We start from the raw sequence: 22079 nt of genomic DNA on the forward strand, positions 1-22079 counted from the left end.
CACTAAGTATGGCAAAGCACTTGGTGTGAAAGCGGCTATAGTGTTCATTGGCGGTTGGCAAACCACTTAAGAGTACTGGAGTGTGAAAAAAGAATTATTACCTGGAACTACAGGAGGGTTCTTCAGAATTGATTGTGGCATCTCTACCATGTGGTCAAACCTATGGAATTCCGTTTAAGCCGAAATTAAATAAATACATAAATAATTAAATAAATACATATATGTATATAAATATGCCTATGAAATAAATAAATAAGGTTATGAAATACATTCTGAAATAAATAAGGCAATCAATATATATATAAATGTACATTTAAATACACATTTATTTATTTCTGGGGACTTGTATTTCATAATGCCACATTTATTTATTTCAAGGGACTTGTATTTCATAATGCCACATTACATTTCCATTTCTAATATTCAAATGAACGGGGCGTGGTTAGCTCACAGATCCAGACCAAAGCAACAGCACCACAACACTGACTCAATAGCTCTTGTTTCACACTCCAGTACTCTTAAGTGGTTTGCCAACCGCCAATAAACACTATAGCCGCTTTCACACCAAGTGCTTTGCCATACTTAGTGCCCAGCACTTAGTGCCCAGCACTTAGTACCCCCCATTTAACTAAGCACAGAACTACTTTTCCACCAAACCGGTTCCAGTTCCAGAACCGTTCTGGTGCTTTTCTGGTGCTTAACTGGTTCTTCTCTGTAGCACCACTTGTGTTTCCAGAGCTCAAAGCCCGACTTCTGCAGCCTCATGACGTACCGTTAACGTCCCTGATTTTCTCCCAGACGCCGCTCACAACAAAAACAATGGGGGACTGCGTTGGGTCGATGGTCGTGTTGCTTTTAATCATACGATTAAATTAAATTGCTACTTCTCAACCCTTATACTTTTCTCCAGAGTGCCGTGGTTCATTGTTTTTTAATGTGGTTCAGCGGCATTTACCGACCGCTGCAGTGCTGCTCGTCCACCCCCCCCCCCCTCCTTACGTGAATGTGTTTCAATAGGAATTGACACTGTTATGAAAGTTTCTCTGGTATAAAATAAGCTAATCTGACTATCTTGACTACTTGTTGTTGCTATCCTATTGTGGCATAACCCGTTTTCTACAGGCACATTTTACCCGCGTATTTTTCATTATGATTCTGCTTGTGATGGTCGGACATGACAACCTGTGCAGCCCATGTATTGATTCCATCCGATAGCTGCTATAATACAAAACAAAACGTCTGCCTGCTCTCCACAATAATCAATAACAGCGAACGGATGGTCAAAGTAAGGTACAAATAAACAGAATCACACAAAGCCTGGTTAGTGTTGCCTGACTTTATAAAGTGTTTGGTTCCTTTCTAGTCACTTTGCTCAGCGCTACTGCTTGTTAAAACTTTCATTTGTCGTACTCTCCATGAACTGTTATGGCTCAGGTTAATCTTGCCCCCCTCCAACGTGAGCGTGGTTCTTGGTTCTTGCCGAGAAGCCGAGTGGGGTCAGCTAAGAATCGGCTGAAACAGTAGACGCGTTCACACCGGAGTACACGCCCCGTTCATTTGAATATTAGAAATGGAAATGCAATGTGGCATTATGAAATACAAGTCCCCTGAAATAAATAAATGTGGCACTATGAAATAAAAGTCTCTTGAAATAAATAAATGTGGCATTGCGAAATAAAAGTCCCATGAAATAAATAAATGTGTATTTAAATTTACATTTATATATATTTATTGCCTTATTTATTTCAGAATATATTTCATAGCCTTATTTATTTATTTCATAGGCATATTTAAATATATATGTATTTATTTAATTATTTATTTAATTTTGGCTTAAACGGCATTCCATAGTCCTGCAGCTCTGAAGATAAAAGTGACTGCGGAGCCTTATTCAGCTCAAAATGTTTTTAAACTTCAGTGAGTTTGAGAGGACTTTTGTATTGAAAATAAACGGGCAGATGATGTGAACCTTCAACAAACTGTGGAGGAGCTCGCTGTGTGCATGGGTTTCAGACAGGTTAGTAACCTACAACACACACACTGTCAAGGTTATAGCTGGACAACACGTTCTCACTCCCACGTCACATGTTGACGGTCGGTCAGGGCCCCTCCCCGTCACTCTATTACGCACAGGGCACCCCTTGAGAGTCAGATTTCAACGGGCAGGGCATCCCATAGACCTTCATAGACCTCCCATAGCGTTGATAATAATAGACGCCATGAGAACGCTCCCGAAGGCTACATTAATGTATTAAATCGATGTTAATCCATGTGTGTGGTTGTGGAATTATTGGACGTGCCGTTGTGCGATGCCAGGCAACGCAATAATTTACAAACTCTTCAACTACAACCCTAATTATATTTTAAAACATTTTAGAAGGCCTCACGAAATACTTTAATGTAAATTAAAATTGAAATGTGAAGGGATGTGTGTAATGTGGTGATTACATTATTAACCCACGGATCTATGGGTTTGGGTATTGTTCCTCACGGACATCTTAGTTAACCGGACTTCCTGTTGATGTGAAATCTGAAAACATTTAAAAAAAAAAAAAAAATACTTTATTCCGAGTTTGCTTGCTTTTCTCTTTGGAGGTCATCACATAACGGCATTGTAATACACGGTTCGGCTGCATTAAATGTTACATATCTACCGTAGTTCACTATTTATAGAGCCCTGATGAGAAGACTTATAGACAAACAGGAAGAACTGCCGCCAAAACTGAATATGTGACGTGGATCATAAATATATCAATTAAACAAAATCTTCAATTTCTCTTCACAATATAAGTCTCCTCGCACTATCAACACTAATTCGGCTGACTTTTATATTTGATCCAATCGGTATATTTACACCATAACGGTGCACAGCTGATAGAAAGGGACAGCTGGTGGTTAAAGCACGTTATTGAAATGTATTGTTTTGTATTATTAGATATTAATAGGAGACAGAGACAGACAAACTAATAAGGCTTTATTTAAACATTAAAGAATACTTTAGGTTAAGGTCTTATTTTGAATAAGAAAAAAGCTTTGGGGGTATACATATTAAGCCTAACAAAGTACTAATATATTGCTTTCCTGCAATTTTAACTACTGTATGTTTAAGTACTTATTTTAACTGATATTATACATATGTATTATACTCTTATAAGATTTATGTAGATAGTATAACAAATGTGCAGAATACAACAGTTTAATGGGTATACACACATATTGATAGATGTCTTGTAATGCACTGTTGAGGAACCTGCGACCCAAGTTTTTCATCTCCGACCTTGTCAAGTATTGAACATTCAATAAATAAAGAACACAGAATTATTAAATATAAAACACAGAATTTGTGTGATTATACTAAATGATTTACAAATAAACACCACTGTATATTTACAACTGTTACACATGCTGATGTAACGCAAATGTTTCCAACTTGGGATCAATAAAGTATATCATATCTTAAGATGATCGATGGCTACTGCCATATTCGCAATACTTGCCTCTGAACCTTGACAAGTGCATGTTTCAGGCTTATCAATTAACAACAGGAGGGGTCACAGACATAAGACCAGCTGTTAAATAAAGCTCTTCTGACCTTAGCTGTCATGTGGGTATATATTAATGCTGCCCAATATGGGCACAAGCAATTTTCCCCCATTAATTAATTATATGTTTTAAATTTGAGTGTTTCCTATCCCTTAAACCTCCAGGGATGCACACAGTTTAATACTGGCAACTTCTTATTATGGGAAATACGAAAACGTCTTTTAAAACTACAATTCCCAGTAGAGACGTGCCATAGAACATGTTGTGAAACACACAATAGCCAGCATGTGTAGTTCTGGGGACGAGGTGGGGGAGGGGGGGACGGGGTGGGTGCTGTTCGACGCTCGGCGTAACCCTCGGCGCACACTCAAAACATACAATCACAGAGCTTGAGGACTATCACAGGGTTTGTCAAGCGAAGCGGAGAAAATACTTACTTCCGGGTGTAAAATTCTCTAAAGCCACTACTATGAGCTGCTCCGACCCTCGGTCCTGACGGACTCCAACTTGTGTTTATTAATCAAACAAATAAATAAACACAAGGATAATTATGTGTTATTGTTGAGTAAATAACAGTGTGTGGTTTAGAAAATAATACAAGGAAGGAAAAAACGATGAAACAATACAGATTTCAGTATTGTGAGCCCCTACTCTCCCCCTAACTGACGGCAACAAAAGTCCTACATTATTCAATTAAAATAAAGAAGTAAAAACAATAAGTGTGGCTTGATATTGAGTAAGAAAAAGGTTGATAAACGCTGAATGGATCTCACAGAACATTTCGCCACGATCCCAACTCGTCTATTACCAACGTTCAGGGAGCTCTATGCAAGTCAATCGGACTACCTGCCCGTTGAAAACTGACTCTCAAGGGGTACCCTGTGCGTAATAGGTTGACGGGGAGGGGCCCTGACCGACCGTCAACATGTGACGGGTTGGGAGTGAGAACGTGTTGCAACGGAGCGTCAACGTTGTGTGTGTGCACCTCATGTTGTGTATTCGGCCGCACTGCTGTGTTGTTTGCTGATACATGATTTCTGTTCTCGGATTTGGTGTTGGTTTATGGGAAAGTGTCATGTTATGTATTTTGTGTAGCTTAGTACTGTGTTTTACACCTGCCATTGTGGCCATTATATTGTAGACTGTTTATCTGAGTTAAATCTAATTTCTGGTTTAGGATTATTCTATTAAAGTTTATCTAAACTGATGAAGGTTGTTTGACTGGGCCAAGGCTGCAAAGTGCCTTAATATTGTTGACCTTTGGTGAGACGTGTCTTTGTTAATGCACTTTATTTTGTGGCCTAAATACATTGTTAAAAAAGCCTATCATAAAAAGGCATCATAATATAGTATATTATACGGTTATTTATAAAACGGACAAGTCAAATCAAGCAATCTGATTTGTTCTTAGCCGTGATATACTGAGCGTATACCACGGGTAGAATTGTAAGTTACTGTTCACAACAAGTCAGTATCCCTCCGCGTCTGAGAAAAACAGTAGGACAGTTGGGCTGAAAAGCAAATTGCACTGGAACAAGAAAGCAGCGGAGAAGTAACGGGGCAGAAACCCTCCTTTTTACGCAGCGGTCCAGACATAGACATCAAACGGCAAAACATATTCAGTGTGCAGTTCCTTTGGCATTAGGGCAGGGATATCTAGATACTTTCCAAGGTTTGACATAATGAATTGTGCTACTTTTAAAGCAAGCAACGATGTTTTCAAATCTGTAATCAAGGAGGTCCGCAAAAACACCATCGACCAATCAGATTGCTTGATTTGACTTGTCAGTTTTATAAATATATTTACATTTCTTCCATTACGAAACAAACTTACAAAGCATACTGTAAGATGGAAAAATGTAAGATTAACTTCGACCTCCGGGGGGGTCTTACTATGGAGGAGTGGATTGAGGAGTGCCTATCTCCAGAAAAAAAGCACCTAACGTAACGACGACATGCAGAGCTACGTGAAGAGCAGGTAGACCAACTGGAAAAGTACCACCATTCAAAAGCTTTCTGATGCGGGTGTTGAAACAAAGCTCTCCAGAGCTACTGGAAGCCGAATCTCGGGGACCCGAGAAAGTGGAGCAATATTCTCGCCACGCCAAGCAACAGCCTAGAACAACCTCAACCTATACAAGTGACCACGTAAGCCATTCTACTGATGCTGGACAGTTTTTCAGTGGGTGCACAATAAACAGCAACATACACATGTTGGTTCGGCTTCGCGTCGGGACGAACCACGCCCCTTAGCTGTGATATAATGAGCATATACCACGGCCTATCGTGAGCTATTGCTTAAATATACTCCCCTTTCATTTTAAATGTCTAAATCAGTTTTCTTGACAATTTTACATTCAATGGCCTTCTTTAATTTTACATTCATTGTTACATAAGATTTATACTTAATTAAAGTTTATTTTTACTCTTGCAAACCCTACCAAGAGTAGCTATTGTTGGAAAAACAAGTTAAATACCATGTCACTAGATGATTTGCAAATATGTTGCATATTGTAAATCTGCTATAAAGGCTCAGTGTGTAGAGACATCCCTATGGCTAATATCGTCAGCGTTTTTATGTAGTTATAGGTTTAATTGATGTATGTATAATGTCTCTTCCTCATGACATAATAGCCTTCTGTTAAAAAACAACAGTAGCAGGTTGCAGAGCAGTGCTCCCACAATTCTCCATGCAGCAGCAGCAGCAGCAGCAAACATTAAGCCCATATCCCCACAAGCCATACCCACTATTTAACCAGATAATTACCTCACAGCACCATTTCCTACTGCAGTTGTGTAATAAGCATTCACCCATGAATACGCCTCGCACCACTTCTCCTTAATTAACACCCTCAAATAGCAAATAAATTGATGTGTGTGGACCAACGCTTCCCCTGTTGCTTTTCTTTCTTTGGCAGGAAGACTGGGGGTTGCTCTCACAGCCTTTCCTACCAACAAAACATGTCCTTATTGTTAGATTTATAAGGTGTCATTGCAACTAATTTCGCATTTATATATTCAAGAATTTTTTATAATTGCTGTGCATAGCAGCAATAAACAACTTTATACATATTTGTTATGGCCTTGTATCGCTCATGAATTCTGCTTTCCAGCTGTCTGTGTTTGCCAATTTTACACTCGTCCCACCCTGCTTTCATTATTAAACTGTATCTCTTGTGCAACGCTACACATCACCCCTCTTCCTCTCAGTCAGTAGGCCTATCCTTAATTAAGATCTGCAGAATTATTATTTACCAAACTTTGCACTCTTACTCTCTGATGTTTTTCTTAATTAGTACCCATTTTCCATGCTTATCTTATTTACTCGTTTTCACATATTCAGCATCTCCATCCAGTCTCATTATTTTACTCTCGCTTTCCTTTATTTAGCATCCCACTGCTCCATCATTTATTCCTCCCTTAACCATTTCCCCTCCTCTGCTTCACTTTTTAATCAACATCCTCAACATATTTACATCCAGGCATATGTTCTGCTCCCATTCTTTTGCTCCATCACTCTTTTTTCCATCACTTGTTTAAGACGGCACTGGCAATATTAACATCAGGAGGAATATTATTTCCCATCAACCACCTCCCCTCCTATATTTTTCCATCTGTCTTTTCTTCCGGTCTCTCGCCACCTCCCAATAAAGCCAACTCTCGCACCTATCCTCCTTAATCAGCATCTTATAAACAACCATAGAATTAATGTCTCGGGACATAATTATCCCCGCTTTTCCCATCTGCCTCCCCCCCCCCCCCCTCCTACTTCTCTCATCAGCCCAAAATATTTCCATGGACCTGAATGCTGACGTGAGGGCAGTTTGGTTATTGTGTTTTTGCTAGTTTTAACCAAGCAATGTGATATATAGGTCCAATTCTCTCTATCAAATTCCACATGCAGTTAATTTCTTGAATTTGTCCTCCTCCTAGTCAGCAACCTCTCTCAACTATGTGTCCTCCTATCAGGGGGTGTAGCTAATTGTGACCTATATTTTCATAATCTTTGTGTGTGAGTGAGTTTGAGCGTGTGTGTTTGTGTGTTTTTCTTAAGTACTGTACGCATGTGTTGACTTGTGAATAACATTTTCCATAGCAATGTTAATCCTCATTCCCTAGATACATCAAAATACAAACCCCATTGGATTTGCTGGGATGGAAACAGTGGAAAAATTGAGAGTAACTGTAGACAAAGCCAAGTGTAAGGTGTGACATAACAAAGATGGAACAAAAATAAATCTTTCCTTCAGTTCAGTGCCATACTATGGGGGAAACTGAGGTCAAGCTTTTTGTATTCTTGTACATTCTTGTACTCTTTGAGTTTTAATCATTTCTTTCTAACCCTAGAATGAGTTCAGCAAGTAAAGTCTTACACAAGCAAGGATTTAAAAGCGTATTTATTATTTTAAAATTGGACTCCCGTAAGAAAATGTTTGATATTGCTATAGTGAAATGAAAGAATGTATCTCATATCTGTGTGGTTAATGTGTACCAGGAAGCTCTTGAGCCTAGTTTAGCAGAAATACCTTGAAAAGGAGGAAACGGCTGATAAATGGTTAATCCCATGCTTTGTGGGTCTGTTTTTTGCGCCAAATCCTATTATGTAATGCTCACTGAGAGACAAAAAAACATAAATACTCTACTCAGACTTTAAAGTCGTCAGAGTAGTGACTGATGTGGATGACCTGAGCCTTGTTTTAGAGGTGCTACTAAGCATATTGGGTTACCTTTGCCCAGAGGCCGCTTACCGGTCTTCAGTTTACAGTTTACCACAGAGACATAAGCGTCTTCTCATTTTACTCCCAGCAAGAAAGAAAATATAGTATCATTCCAAAGTGTCAAACTCTTCCTTTGAGGCCAACACCATAGTAACAACATCATTTAGAAGTGATGTTCGGTAATAAGAGGCAACCCTCTACTTTATGGGCAGGAATTTCAAAATAATCTCTTGAGAGCAAATGTAATGTGATATAGTACGGGAGGGGGGGGGGGTAGTTCAAGTTCAGTAAAATAATCTGCTGTTGATTGTCAGAGGAATGACCTCAAAAGAGCTGCTCCATTAAATGAAACAGTTAAAAGCTAGCTCAATCAGGGTTTTTCTTCTGGCTGGGGTTGTTGGTGGGATTGAAGATGGCAATTGATGACCCTAATATTTCTAAAATCCTCACTATAGTCCGGAATTAGTTGCTTGACATGCACACTGACAGCCTGTGTGCATGAGTCGGATTAGAGACTAAAAGACTATGTGCGCTTTAAGTCTTGATAATGCATGTAACACACTCTCCAACCACTGTAGCTCCTGTTTTTGTTAATGAGGTGTTCACTTCAGAGGTAAGCTACAACTGAAGCTTTGCAACACAGCCAACAGATCCCGTTATAACACGTTGATCCATCATCTCTGCAGAGTAATTGTTGCTTTATTGCTGCCAGGAAGAGGGCCTGTGCGATCAGTATAAATATATATTCAATAGTAAAGGCCACAAGCTGGTTAAGGCCAAAAAGAGTTTGGGTCCTGGCATTTAACTTATTGCCACTTTGCCAAGCTGTCTCCATCAAAATCAGGGCCAAATTCAGCCTTTGAGGCCAAATAATCAGTCAGAAACATTCAGTATTTATGTTGCCTGTCTGTGAGTCAAAGAAACATACAGAGTAATAGTTGTAATGGCTATAATATATCAAACACACAGGCACACATTCGCAGCAGTACGTTATTGGCTGTTATTGATCCTCGGCGCTTTCATTCTTGTCTTTAGGCGGTAAATCCCAGCCTATCTTTTAGTTATAACGGACAACTGAAGAGGTCAATCTCCAGTTCCCCCCCCCCATCATTATATCTCCTTCAACCTTGCCCTAAAAAAAGAGCACGTACACACATGCTGTTCCATCTTTTACTGCAACGCAAGGCCAAAGTCAATAACCCTAATGTCATGTTGATGGACCAGGTCAATATCCTCGTGTGCTCTCTGTCTGTCTGTTTGACTGTTGTCTCCTTTTCTCCTCATGTTTCTCTTTTTTCTATTTTGTTTCTCCTTTGACCGTTTACTATTTACCATTTATCAGTTTTTCATTGAATTTGTGGAGAGAACATGTGCGGAACCTTAGATTAATTGGTCCTTTGGTACTTACCCGTAATAAAATAGGACTGCTCCTAGTACTAGGATGGGTTAAATGCAGAGGTCAAATGTCACTGTGTGTGCTGTGTGCATGTATGTGTGACAATTAAAGAGGGTGTCATCCTCCGATTCTATCTATAAGACTTCTACCTGTAGGGGCTCCCAGACTCTTTGTTTTGCTACCTTCAGCTCTGGTTATGTGTGTGTACAGTATGAGTCAAACATGGACATCTAGAATTTATGAATGGACTTGTTCTCAACATATGCCAGGACACACACACATAGACACAAACACACACTTGCATATAAATAGACTTTCTATTTCCCACTTCTCCCTCAGAAATGACAGCTTATCATGAGCAGCCCCAAGGTCATTGCCATGCCGGCAGAAAACGAATATTCCCATGGTTACCTCTTCTCAACACAAAAGGACGATTAGCTTGAAAAGCTTGGAGAATTAAGCTCATAATGGATTCCTAAACATTTTTAACATAGTTCATTTGGGTACAGATAAATGTTTTTTTTTTACTTACATGTGTTGGTTTTGAGCAGGCTGTTTGTGTTCCTAAAGTACTGAGGGTTTTCTATCACCGGGATCTTGGTCATGCCGATGATAACAGCATCGGGGCCCATCTCTGAGGATGAGGGAGTGTTACTGCCGTTGGAGACGTGGTGAAGAGGAGAGGCCGAGTCATCATCATTACTGATCACAGAAGATGGTCCTGAGAGAAAGAGAGTTCAGTTTGGTTATCTTTTTTTCCATAAGGTCCTGCTTGTGAGCTAGAACATATACTACACCTAGAAGACATGTTAAAGGACACAAGAGAAGGATTTAGGATGTTAAGATGTTATTAGCAGAGACTGAGGAGTGAGGAGATTAGATTGTTCCTGTTGATCACAATAGACATTCAAGAGGAGGATGGTTGTGTTTCACAACATCAGTTTGAGTGTGTTAGTTAAAAAATGAACAGTATTCATATGTTTTTATTTAAAGGTCCCCTATTATATTGTTTTTCATAAATATATTATAGGTCTCAAATATATACAAAACATGTCTCTGAAGTGTTGGCTCTAAATACCAAACAGATCATTGCAGCATCCCATAATCCCCTCTGTTTCAGCCCTGTTTCAAAAGTGCTGATTCTCTGTCTGTTACTTTAGATGAAAATAAGGAGCCACTCCCCATGCCCCTCTGAGAGATATTTGGTTAAAAAGAACACAATGGTGCTCTAGGAGGAGATTCAGGTGATAAGGTGGGCGGGGGTTACCTTGGTTGGTGATTGGCTAATGGTTACACAAGCCAAACAATCGTTATGACATCATAAAGTGGCCAACATTTGATCAGCTCATTTTCAGACAGGTTTTTATATAAATGGATCAGGACAAAAAGTGAGTGAATCTTTTTTCCTGAAACTTTCAGAATCTCTTTACACAGAGGGGACACATGTTTATGTATAAAGTACATGAAAAAGTGGATTTTGCATAATAGGTGACCTTTAAACTAATACGCCACTAAGTTTTTAGTGACATGTGAAATGGCAGACTCATTACAACGCTCATAGAAGTACAGAGTTATAGTTTGTATCTGACACAGGTCGAATAGGGCTCTAAAGAGTTAAGGGATCAGTATTCTAAGAGCAAATGCTTTGTGCTTGTCTGATGGTTGAGACGCCTACCCTCCTTCTCCTCTCCAGTGCCAGAATTGGGTTGAATTTCAGTTATTTTCCGAAACAGACAATTTGACCCGAGTGCTTACAGAGAGTGCCTAAAAATGCAGGGCTGTCCATCAAACAGTTCAACCTGGCTCCGCTTTGAAATGTCATTTGACAACACTCAGTTATTTCATTCTGTTTATCTTGTGATTGTTGTGATTGAAGATAAAACTGTTGATAAGTTAGCGTTAAAATCTTTTCTCATAATATTACAAATTGTGATAAATTGACATTTTAAAAGTGCAAAGCATAAGCCATAAAACTCATGGCTCTGTTACTCCAACTAAACTGAAGCAAATAGATGTTATTTCCTGTATCACCTCTACCAAACAACGCATCCACTTACAGTTTCTATTGCAGGGCTGCTTTCAGTCTGAAAAACAAAACTTTCAGGAATCTTCTAGTCATTTTTAGTACATTGAGTTTTCAGCCTATAAGTAAGACAACATTAGCATCACAATTACTATCACAGTTGACCTGTATTTCAGGACTAGTACTGAAACTTGCTTTCCATTTAAAATGATCACTTCTTGCTCCAAAAAAACAAAATAGCTACCGGCCAAAATGCCATACTCAAGGCTGTTGTTTGAGGGATATGTGGAAGGGGAAATAGCAGCCCCCATTGTGCTGACTTGAGAACACATTTGCAGGTTTCCATCTGTGGAAAATGAGTAACAAAGCCTGTAAAAGTCCCATTAAAGGGTCAAGCCTGCATAATAGCACTAGTTCCTTTGTCAACAGTGGTTGTTTTAATGTTTGAGTGCTGTTTATTTTTTAGGTCAGGCTCTGCAGCATTTAATGATGAAGTCAAGGTAAGACAACAATAATGGCAAATTTCTACAAAGCTGGAGGGTAACCGAGGAAATTAATGGATATCTCAAAAAGACGAATGTCAATAATATAGGCACCTGAAAGAGTAAAAACCCAAGACTGGAAAACAGTTGTCTTTGCTTTAATACGGCTATTATTTGTTGAAAATATCTCTGGAGAATGGGCCTTTCTAAATCCAAACTCCTTTTTTAGTCTATATACAGTAGGATTTCAAATTCATACTTCATATAACAGACATTTTGTAATGCAATAACAAAGTGCCCATATCAATTATTGCTCTGAAAACAGAAGAAGGGCAATGGCATGAGTTAGACGCCTTGAGACCAACCCTTTAACAGAACAATTACTTATTTTGGCAGGAGAACTGAGGTGTTGTTAGTTAGTAATTAATACCGCAAAAACAATCCAGGAACTCTATTCCATCTTCACAAGTTATAGTACACCTTCATGGCATTGCAGCTAATTGCCTGCGTCTTTGGGTGGAGTGACAAAGCAAACAATATCAGCGCCACATAGCAGCTACATTTGCAAGTGTGTACTGGCACATGTTCATTCTCACCCTCTCCCACATAATGGTTAACACACACATAAACACAAATACTGAAACAATTTTACTGAACACTTTCCAACATAACTGTCTGTGGTCGTTCATCCCTCACATTTACCTTAATACTTACCAGCTTTAAGGATAGGTTCACATTTGTGTCTTTGAAATATATCCACATGCCTGCTTGCGTATTTATTACTGCAGTGAGAGTTGCCAAAGAAATGTCCTCGTACTTTGTATGATGACAACAAAGATATATTCTAAAAGCATTGACTGGTCTCTGTAGTTTAACCGTCCATCAAAATGTGTAAGATGGAGATTGGGATGGATAGATGGGTCAACAGTTATTAGAGTCTAACACAGGAAACCTCTGTTTGCTTCCTATTTCCTCCTGCAATTTCACATTGTTTTTGTAAGCATGACCATAATCCCCTCCCAACCTTTACTCAAAGTAAGCACTCATTTCAACCTCCAAGTGATCGTTTTGTATTTATGCCTTAATCATGGCAAACACATTATAAAATAAACATATTTTTTCATTTGTAACAGTTTCGTAACCCTCAGACCTCAGATCAGAAAACACAACATTGAGGGCATGGAGAGGACTTGTTGCAAATTACACAACTTTGTATTTGTTCATGTTAAATTGTGTGACTGCTTCTGCCCTGATAGCAAACAAACCCTCAAGATTACAAATATATGGCAAATTGTGGAAATTTGCACAAACTAGATGGTGGAGACACCTACGACTTTTTCACCTTTGTTTGTTTTTTACTGTATCAAAGATCAACCAGGTCTATATTTTTGTCGTTCTGTCATCACAATGTCTTTTGCATTGCAGATGATACAATCAAAACAAAATAACTTGATGACGACACTTGAAATGTATCTTAATCACTCAAGTACATGGAGGGGTTAGCAAATTACGGCTTTTCAGTTCATTTTCCTACAGTACAAGTACTGTTATAAAAGCTTGTGGGGAGGGATTTTATGTTTCATGATGCTCGCATTTATGCATTCTTCACTGATTTAGGGGGAGTGAAAGAGGGAAACAAGTGTGTATGGGTGTGTGTGTGTGTGTGTGTGTGTGTGTGTGTGTGTGTGTGTGTGTGCGTGCGTGCGTGCGTGTGTGTGTGTGTGTGTGTGTGTGTGTGTGTGTGTGTGTGTGTGTGTGTGTGTGTGTGTGTGTGTGTGTGTGTGTGTGTGTGTGTTGGTCTCTTTAAGAGCATAATTCGATACTTCCATCCAGCCTTAGTTCTTCAACAGCTCTTAGAAGAATAACACTAGCGGCAGGTTTGAGCATGGAGACTCTTCTTTGATTAAAGCCGTAATCCTAATTACACAACTACACACATATACGCGTGAAGGCGATGACGCAAAGTCCTTTTAGAAACCTCTTCAAGACACAAGCACAAGCCTGCAAATATGGTGTTATGAGCTGAGATTGATTTCCCATGAGCACAAATACAGTAGGAGTATTCCCTCTCATGTGGTCTGTTGTGCTGAATTATAAAATTGGTTGACATCGTTCATTTCCTCTGTCCCTGGACTCATATCAGGCTCTAGTGCTGCTGACAAAGCCTGATTGAGAGGGACAAACTGAAAGAGTTTGTTTGTGTGTGTGTGTGTGTGTGTGTGTGTGTGTGTGTGTGTGTGTGTGTGTGTGTGTGTGTGTGTGTGTGTGTGTGTGGGGGGGGGGGGGGGGGGGGGATGCTGGTAACTCATGAGGATTGAAAAGGCCTTGAAAGAGAAAAGGAATGAGAGCAATTGCACAATAGTTTGTTTTGTCTGTGTGTGTTGTGCACACCTATACGTGTGGTAAGTGTTTGTGTGCTTGTTTGTTGAGCAGATATGTTTTCCAGCAGCATCTTTCTGTGTCCAGGTTCAGACTAGTATGCTAATGTGTCACTCTGAATGAATGGATACTATAGAGTGATGATGGACGAGTAGAGAATACCAACCAAGTCCCGGGCTGAACTAAAACACGTTCTTGCTCCTTGCTGATTTGCAAATGTTCCACAGACTACTAGTTTTTAATTTGACACGCCTTACAAATTGCTTAGTGAAAAATAAAATACCTTCTCAAAAATGTCAACTTGTCATACATTTAACAGAGCCCTACTTATATTGTTGTTTACATGTTTTACTTATTTTGTATATTTGAAGAAGAAAAATAAAACAGACTTGTTCAAAGATTTGTTATAATGCAAATGTTAAAGATATTTTTGTTGAAATTACTATTATCAGGAAAGTATATTCCTTCAAGTTCTATGAAGAGTTACAAAAAACAGATGTAGATATTGAATTGTTTTATATCTGTTTCATTCAAAATACCAATCCTGCATCTAAAAGGTTATTGTTCCACATTAGACAAGCTGACAGCTGGTAAATACTGTAAGTGTTTTACATTTTATTTATTTTAATAAAAAAAGGACATCTTTGGTTTCCCTTCAAATTGAGACTATATCATTATTTCTAAATGGGAGACAGCAGTTTTGCAATGTTACAGCTGACAGGCCTAACAAGGGGCTGTCGAAGGAGGACTTGGTTTTCTCCCTCACTGGAGAAATTCCGCATTCAAGAAATAAAGCTGTTCGTTTTTGTCTGTTTGCGGTTCTCACTTAGTGGGAATGTTTACCATTCTGAGATTATCTCAATGTAACAAAGGGAAGAAGAAAAACATGGTGCACACAAGAACACAGGTTATTGTCTGCCAGGTTGTGTGTTTGTGTTGGGAGGGGCTGAAGACCATTAACAAAGAGAGATCTCAGGGTCAGATCGTTATAAATACCGTTAAGCTAAGGGGCTACAAGAGCCTGTGTGTGTGTGTGTGTGTGTGTGTGTGTGTGTGTGTGTGTGTGTGTGTGTGTGTGTGTGTGTGTGTGTGTGTGTGTGTGTGTGTGTGTGTGTCTGCGTATATGAGAAAGAGAGGTGGCAGAGGGTCCACAGGGACTGACTTGGTAAAAGGGGGGTGAAAAGATGTAGAGCGGGGAGGTGGAGGGAGGCAGAGGGGAGACGGACAGGAGAGGTGAAGGTATAAGTGGGGTCAGGTCACGACCCAACACTGTTAATAGACATGGAACCAATGTTTAAACTGGTGGAGACTGGAGCTCCACGCAGTCTGGCGGGCAGAAGAGCTGGTAAACAGTCAATAAAATACATTGCCTCGCTTACAAATTTCAGGTCATGACTGAGAGGTGGGTAGCTGTAAGATGAGTGCTAAACATGCCAATCAAGAGGTTGTTTTTAAGTCTATTTGTCTTTTTAAATGACAGGTTCAGGCTCTGTGTTGTGATGGTATATGTTTGAGATGTCATTGAAGTGGAATAAATGTGAAAATGTAAGTGGTTGACTTTGAATTGTGGACTTTTTCGGGAAAGTTGAAGTTGAGTTTTCAAAGAGTATAAATGCAAATTTTACCACTAAGGAATTTTGCAACCACATGCTACTTTGTTAATTTGGTCTGTCCTTTTAATGAGCTTTTAATTACGCTGCTGTGTTTCAGATCTGTAATTGGTTGGTACAAAGTTACGGCGATCCAAGTAGTAACAATAGTATCAAGTAACGAGGAAAATATCATCTAGGTTTCATGAATCAGGACTTTGCCATTTAAGTATCATGAAAGCATTTTGAGGACAGTCTCTTCTCGTCTATACTTTTTTCGGTATTTATTTTTGGGCATTTTCTTAATGAAAGTGAAGCAGAGAGAGACATGAAATGTGGGGAAGGAGGGAATGGTAATAATACGCAGCAAACAGGCATTTGTGCTTGTGATGTACGCATCCTAAAATCTCAACTATTTTCTTGTCCTGTTGTTGTCAACTCTTGCTCAGGTTTGTGAAATGAGATGACAAATGGCCCTATGTCTGGTTGAACAGCTGTTTCTGTCAGGGGAAAATTGGCAATACTGCCATCCAATTAGGAACAGCGACGTTGTTAAATTAATGACCTCATGGGCTCATGGCCTGCTTCATTAGAGGTTTATGTTGAGTGCTGGGAATCAGACGCTTGGTGAAACATAGCAGATGTGTTTTGTCAACATACAGTACAGAAGTTATACAAGCTTGTCGAGTAGGTAGAAAAGAACCATCCATCCATCTATAATAGCCATGGGGATGATAGAAACCTGACTGCTGTAGCGTAAAACAAAGATATTTCTAGATAATCATCTTGTTGTTTTAGAACATAAATGGATGGTGGGAATGAAACAGCTGTAATTTACCCCCAAAAAATGCCATCTTGTAGTATTTTGTGACATTCTGATACAGTACATTAGAGGAAAATGGGCGATGGTGGCACTAAAAGAGCTAAAGACACAACTGCAATGATTGTGAGTCACAGATACGATGTCACACTGTTGCGTCCACGTGAACACTCACACTATTCAGTTCTTTAAGTTGCTGTTGTGACACCGGTGTGTGCTGTGGGAGCCCGAGGGTTGGGAACCTGGATGAGAGCAGGCGTTTTATGGCAGGAGCCTACACTGGAGTTAAAACGATGACTGTGAGGGACTATATTGATTGCTCTAAGGCTCTCTGGGTACACCTCAGACAAACTGAAGCCATTGACTGCTGCACGTTGCCCAGGGCGATGGACGTAGAGAGGCTATTATGGGATTTAAGGACACCAGGCCCGTCAGTCAGTCTGTTAAAACAGCTACCTTGTTTTGTACCCGGAGAGGAACAGCGGAAGCAGTTGTTCGCTCATAGTAGTAGATTCCATTTCTTGAGATTACTGTATTGTTGGCAGTCAGTTAGATCAGAGCGGAAGATTGTCTGAAATATGGGGTTCAGACAACTTCAGAGATGGAAATGGACAGCCTAGATATTGGGTCAAAGCTGACAAAAACAACAAATAAACAACAAGCTTTCAAGTCTCATGTACAAGGGCAGAAACCCTTTTTGCTTACAGTATTCTTGACAATTTCACAGGCACAGATGAATATGATGGCTGCCTTAAAATGATGTTCCTCTTAATTAATAATATTTGACTACAAATCAAAATACATGACGGATACATCCCTTTTATCGTGTCTCTATTGGACATTTTATCCAAGCAGTCAGTGGAGACACTCGGGCCTCAAGGCAAACACAGGACTGCAGCCACTGTTGACCCCCAAAGGTCTCAGTGACCCCTTAAGCCCATCACAATACAGACAAAAACACACTCATAGGTGACTGGTAACCTGAACTCTGCGGTCTCTAAACTCTGCTGTCACCCAGCCGAACACAGGAAGTAATCTAAAGATCCAGGAGGAAGGGGGATGGTGGGATGCAGAGGAGGAGAGACGGCAGAAAGGGAAGAAGAGTGTAAAGAGCTGCAGATTTGCTGAGTGGCTGGCTGACAGATGGGGGATGAATAGAGTTTTAAAAAGACGCAGGGGAAGAAGAAAAATGCAAATTAGATTTTAGACTGGTTTTTTTTTCAGCTAATCAGCTTCTTTCCCAGAGCAATAAGGTTCTGCTTGAACACACAGTTTTCTGCCAAAGCTACAACAGTTTGGGTTGTTTGGCATTAGAGATTTCTTTATGTTTTTCCTCAGTGGTTTGATGTGAGGCAGAGGTCAGCAGGAAAAGGGTCATGATATGTCCATGCACCAATCAGGATTTAGTTTAATCTCAGGTTGTATACTTATGTTTCCAGGCTACTGTCAATCAAATCTGACCAAACCACACCCACACAGTGCTGACAATTACATTACATGTTACTTGTTTTATCCGAAGCTACTTACATGATCAATACTGTGGACAATCCCCACAGGATCAATTTGGGGTGAAGTGTCTTGCACAGGGACACAATGACATGCTGACTGCAGTGGGGTTTGAACCTGTGACCCCCTGATGCGAGCACCTACGCACAGCCCAATGCGCCACACGCCTCACGACAATGCAGATGAACTTTAACGTTTTTACCAAATGTAACTCATTTAGTCATCAAAAGTTAAGAAAGTCTCCCCACATCTGACTGTGTGACAGGTGCTTTAGAGGAAAGCACAACTGCAAAACTAAGAAAACTTCACACATTGTCTCACTTTTTGTGGTCTATTGATTGATTTACAACATATTTGTATTGGTCCTTTTCACATTTTTGAAATCAATTAAGGGGTATCCATTGTTATATCTGTATAGGCCAACAGAATTCATCACGGTTGTTAGAGCTGTATTCTGTTGATGTTTTAAAATGTGTTTTATTGTACAATTAGTCAAAAAGTATATATATTGAATTTTTAGGAGTATAAAACCAAGAAAGGCAGCAAATATTCACTTGTGAGAAGCTGGAAGCAAATAATATTTGTTTTACTATTTTAACTTGAAGAGACTGAAATTAATAATTGCTTATCAACATTGTTGTCGTTATTTTTCAGCTAAAAGCTTTTTGAACACCAATGCATTAGTTTATAATTAAGATGTACCTACCACTGTATAGAGTATTCATGGTTGTGTCTTATTTCATAAACAAATAGCAGCTTTTAAAATCGCTTTGAATTAAACGTGTAAATCTTTTTTCAAGAATGCTATAATGTCTAACTTTAAAATGGCATACGTAAAACAGCTAACTATTTTAAAGAGATCAAATGGAAATAAGAAGAAGATATCATACAGTATGAGGCATTAGCAAGAAAAAGACCAAGAGAGAATAAAAAGGGAAGAGAAATAGTGGGTTGGATACGGTTGATGGGTAGAATTTCCTCTACGCTGCAGTTTGGTTAATGTCCGTATGAATGTGACCGTACAAGCCAAAAATCCTCCTCCTCTGTGGCTTAATGCAGAGACCTATCACATTCCCCTTTCCTCCGAACCGACCACTGGTAAAAATAGACGTTTCCTCTCCTCTCTGACTCCGAGCATCTCTTTTCTCATCTCCATGCGTGTGTCTACCACCTCGCTTGCTTTCGTCATCTTGTTTTTTCCCCGACATCCTACTCTCTTCCTCTCTCTCTTTCTTTAGTCTGATCTTTTCTATTTTTAATATTCATTCCACATTCACCTTCTCATATGACTGGAAGACCAATTCCTCCTACTGAAAGCAATCTGAGGTGGTCAGAGATGTGAAGAGGAAGGAGGAGTTGAAAGGAATTCAACTGAGAAAAAGTTGTTTTGTTTCCGGTTCTGTTACATCAGTCATCTGTTCAATATGGAGAAAAATGCCTCAAATGATAATAAATTAGAACTTATTTATTGTATTAAACCTCATCGCATCTCACCCTTCCTGTTTTGTATGTTACCAAACCCGCCTTTAAACTGTTAAAAACTCTAAAGTCTATAATAAATCAATCCTAATAAATATTAGCTCTTAATATTCTTAAACTTTCCAACCTGCCGTGGGTACTTGGTTACACATTTGGACTTAAGTATTCCCATTATATTTATTCTTACAGCATATAGCTGTATATCTAGAAGCAACAACTTATGATCTTTGCATTTATTAAGGTATTTTTGCCAGTATATTATACTATATAAAATATTATTGTTTCTTTTATGTCAGTTAAGGATCTGAAGATCTCTTCCACTACTGCTCCTTACCCCTTTAATACTTGTGTTTAAAGCTTTAGCCGTCCCACTACATCAAAACTCATAATCTCCATGAATATAATAATATATGGTGGCGTGTGGTGCAGTGGGTTGTGCGTTGTTGTTTGGATCAGGGGGTCACAGGTTCAAACCCCACTGCAGTCAGCATGTTGTTGTGTCCCTGGGAAAGACACTTCACCCCAAATTGCTCCTGTGGTGATTGTCCACAGTATTGAGTACATAAGTCACTTTGGATAAAAGCTTCTAACAAGTGACATGTAATGGAATGGAAAAAAAGGTTTGCACTGTTACTATGGGACACTGGGATAGTCAAACCGTGAAAATAATTAAAGGCATGAGACATGTTTGCGGTTTGCAGTTAAGATATGGATAGTCAAGACAAAGGGAAGAAAAAACGATTTACAGAAATGAAGAAATACATTAAGTATTTGGATGTGGCATTGATTTCAAAGCCAGAATGGTCACAGATGTATTAGTTTTCATGTTTTGTGTCTGACTAAGCCTTCTGTTCTGACACGTGGAGAAACACTGAGGACAAAGTAAGCACCGACACACTGACGCACACCTGAAGGCTCTTGCACTTTCAGATGAAAAATACACATTTGCACAGGAGGGACACCAATAAATGATTTCTTTTATTGGAAAGAAAACAAACCTCTCTTTCTTCTGAAGAATGAAATATCTTTTTCAAATGAGCCTTTCAACAACATTGTATGGAAGAGGATCTTAGGCATAAGTCCATTTCACTTGAGCAGCTTTTTTGTTCAGCTTTGCCTTTGTGCTCAATATCACATGATTTTACATGTTGCTTATCCTTAGCATGGAAAGGCTTCAAAGGTCGCCATTGTGCATTCATTAAACGGATTGCTATTTTAAATTGATGCTTTAAGGTCAGTTAGGTGATGACCATTGTTGATAGAGACAAATCAAAAATAAGGTATGGAAATGTCTGCCACTTACACATGAAGGTAAAACAGTCACTTGCAGTAAAAAAAAAAAAACATATCATTGTTTCTCAGAAAGTATAAATGCAAATAAAAAGGAAAAGTAAAATAAAGACAAAACATAAAATAGCATTTACTTCCAGTTAAATACCTATTATACTATAGGCCTACCGTCATATTTCCCAGTGTTAGCATTGTGTATTTCTTTTAGCTCAAACATCTTTAACCATTCCAATAAAATCTGAAATATGCAATGTACAATGGTCAAACATAAAACATGTACAATTATGTGCAAAATAATCAGATAAATGTAACCCTTAAATTAGCTTAGCATCCTTTTAAAAAAAAGTAACTGTCAGGGTTTAATTGACAATAGCTTATAGCTTCTGAAAGGCAAGGTTTTCTATTTAGTAAGTAATCTTGGCTTCCCAAATCCCAAGTTGACTAATTTAAAATGGCTGAAATGTTGTTGCTTGTTGAAATGAAAGAAAAACAGTTATCTTAAATGATGGAGGAAATATTTCTCTTGTAAGGTACTGTAGCTCCCAATGGAGTTCCTTTAGCACGAATCAGCATCATGCTTGTTTTTTTCCTACGACATTTTGGAAAATACACTTGTTTTCTTTCTTGTGGACAGTAATATGATAAGATCAACACCATTCTCATGTCTGTCTTTTGGGAACGCAGCCAGCAGCCTGTTTGCTTAGACATGTTGTATCTTGTTTGTTCAATCTGGATAAAAAAACATAGGGCACTTCAACAAATGTGGCGTTCAAGCCAATATCTTTTCATCAATTCATCTTTAGTACTTGTCATGGCACATTTGATATTGTCCTACCAAGTGACTGTTTCATTGA

The 22079-nt window shown here is 39.0% G+C and overlaps 1 protein-coding gene across 1 annotated transcript in view; it reads right to left on the bottom strand.

Annotated features, from left to right (window-relative positions):
- Window positions 1-22079, bottom strand: part of ntrk2a (neurotrophic tyrosine kinase, receptor, type 2a) — an 86232-nt gene that overhangs the window by 20095 nt on the left and 44058 nt on the right. The window contains 1 exon segment of the mRNA XM_079687755.1: window positions 10190-10378. Within this exon segment, the coding sequence (XP_079543881.1) occupies window positions 10190-10378 (189 nt within the window).

The sequence above is a fragment of the Notothenia rossii genome (genome assembly GCF_949606895.1).
Source record: "Notothenia rossii genome assembly, chromosome: 6".
Classification (NCBI taxonomy): Eukaryota; Metazoa; Chordata; class Actinopteri; order Perciformes; family Nototheniidae; genus Notothenia; species Notothenia rossii.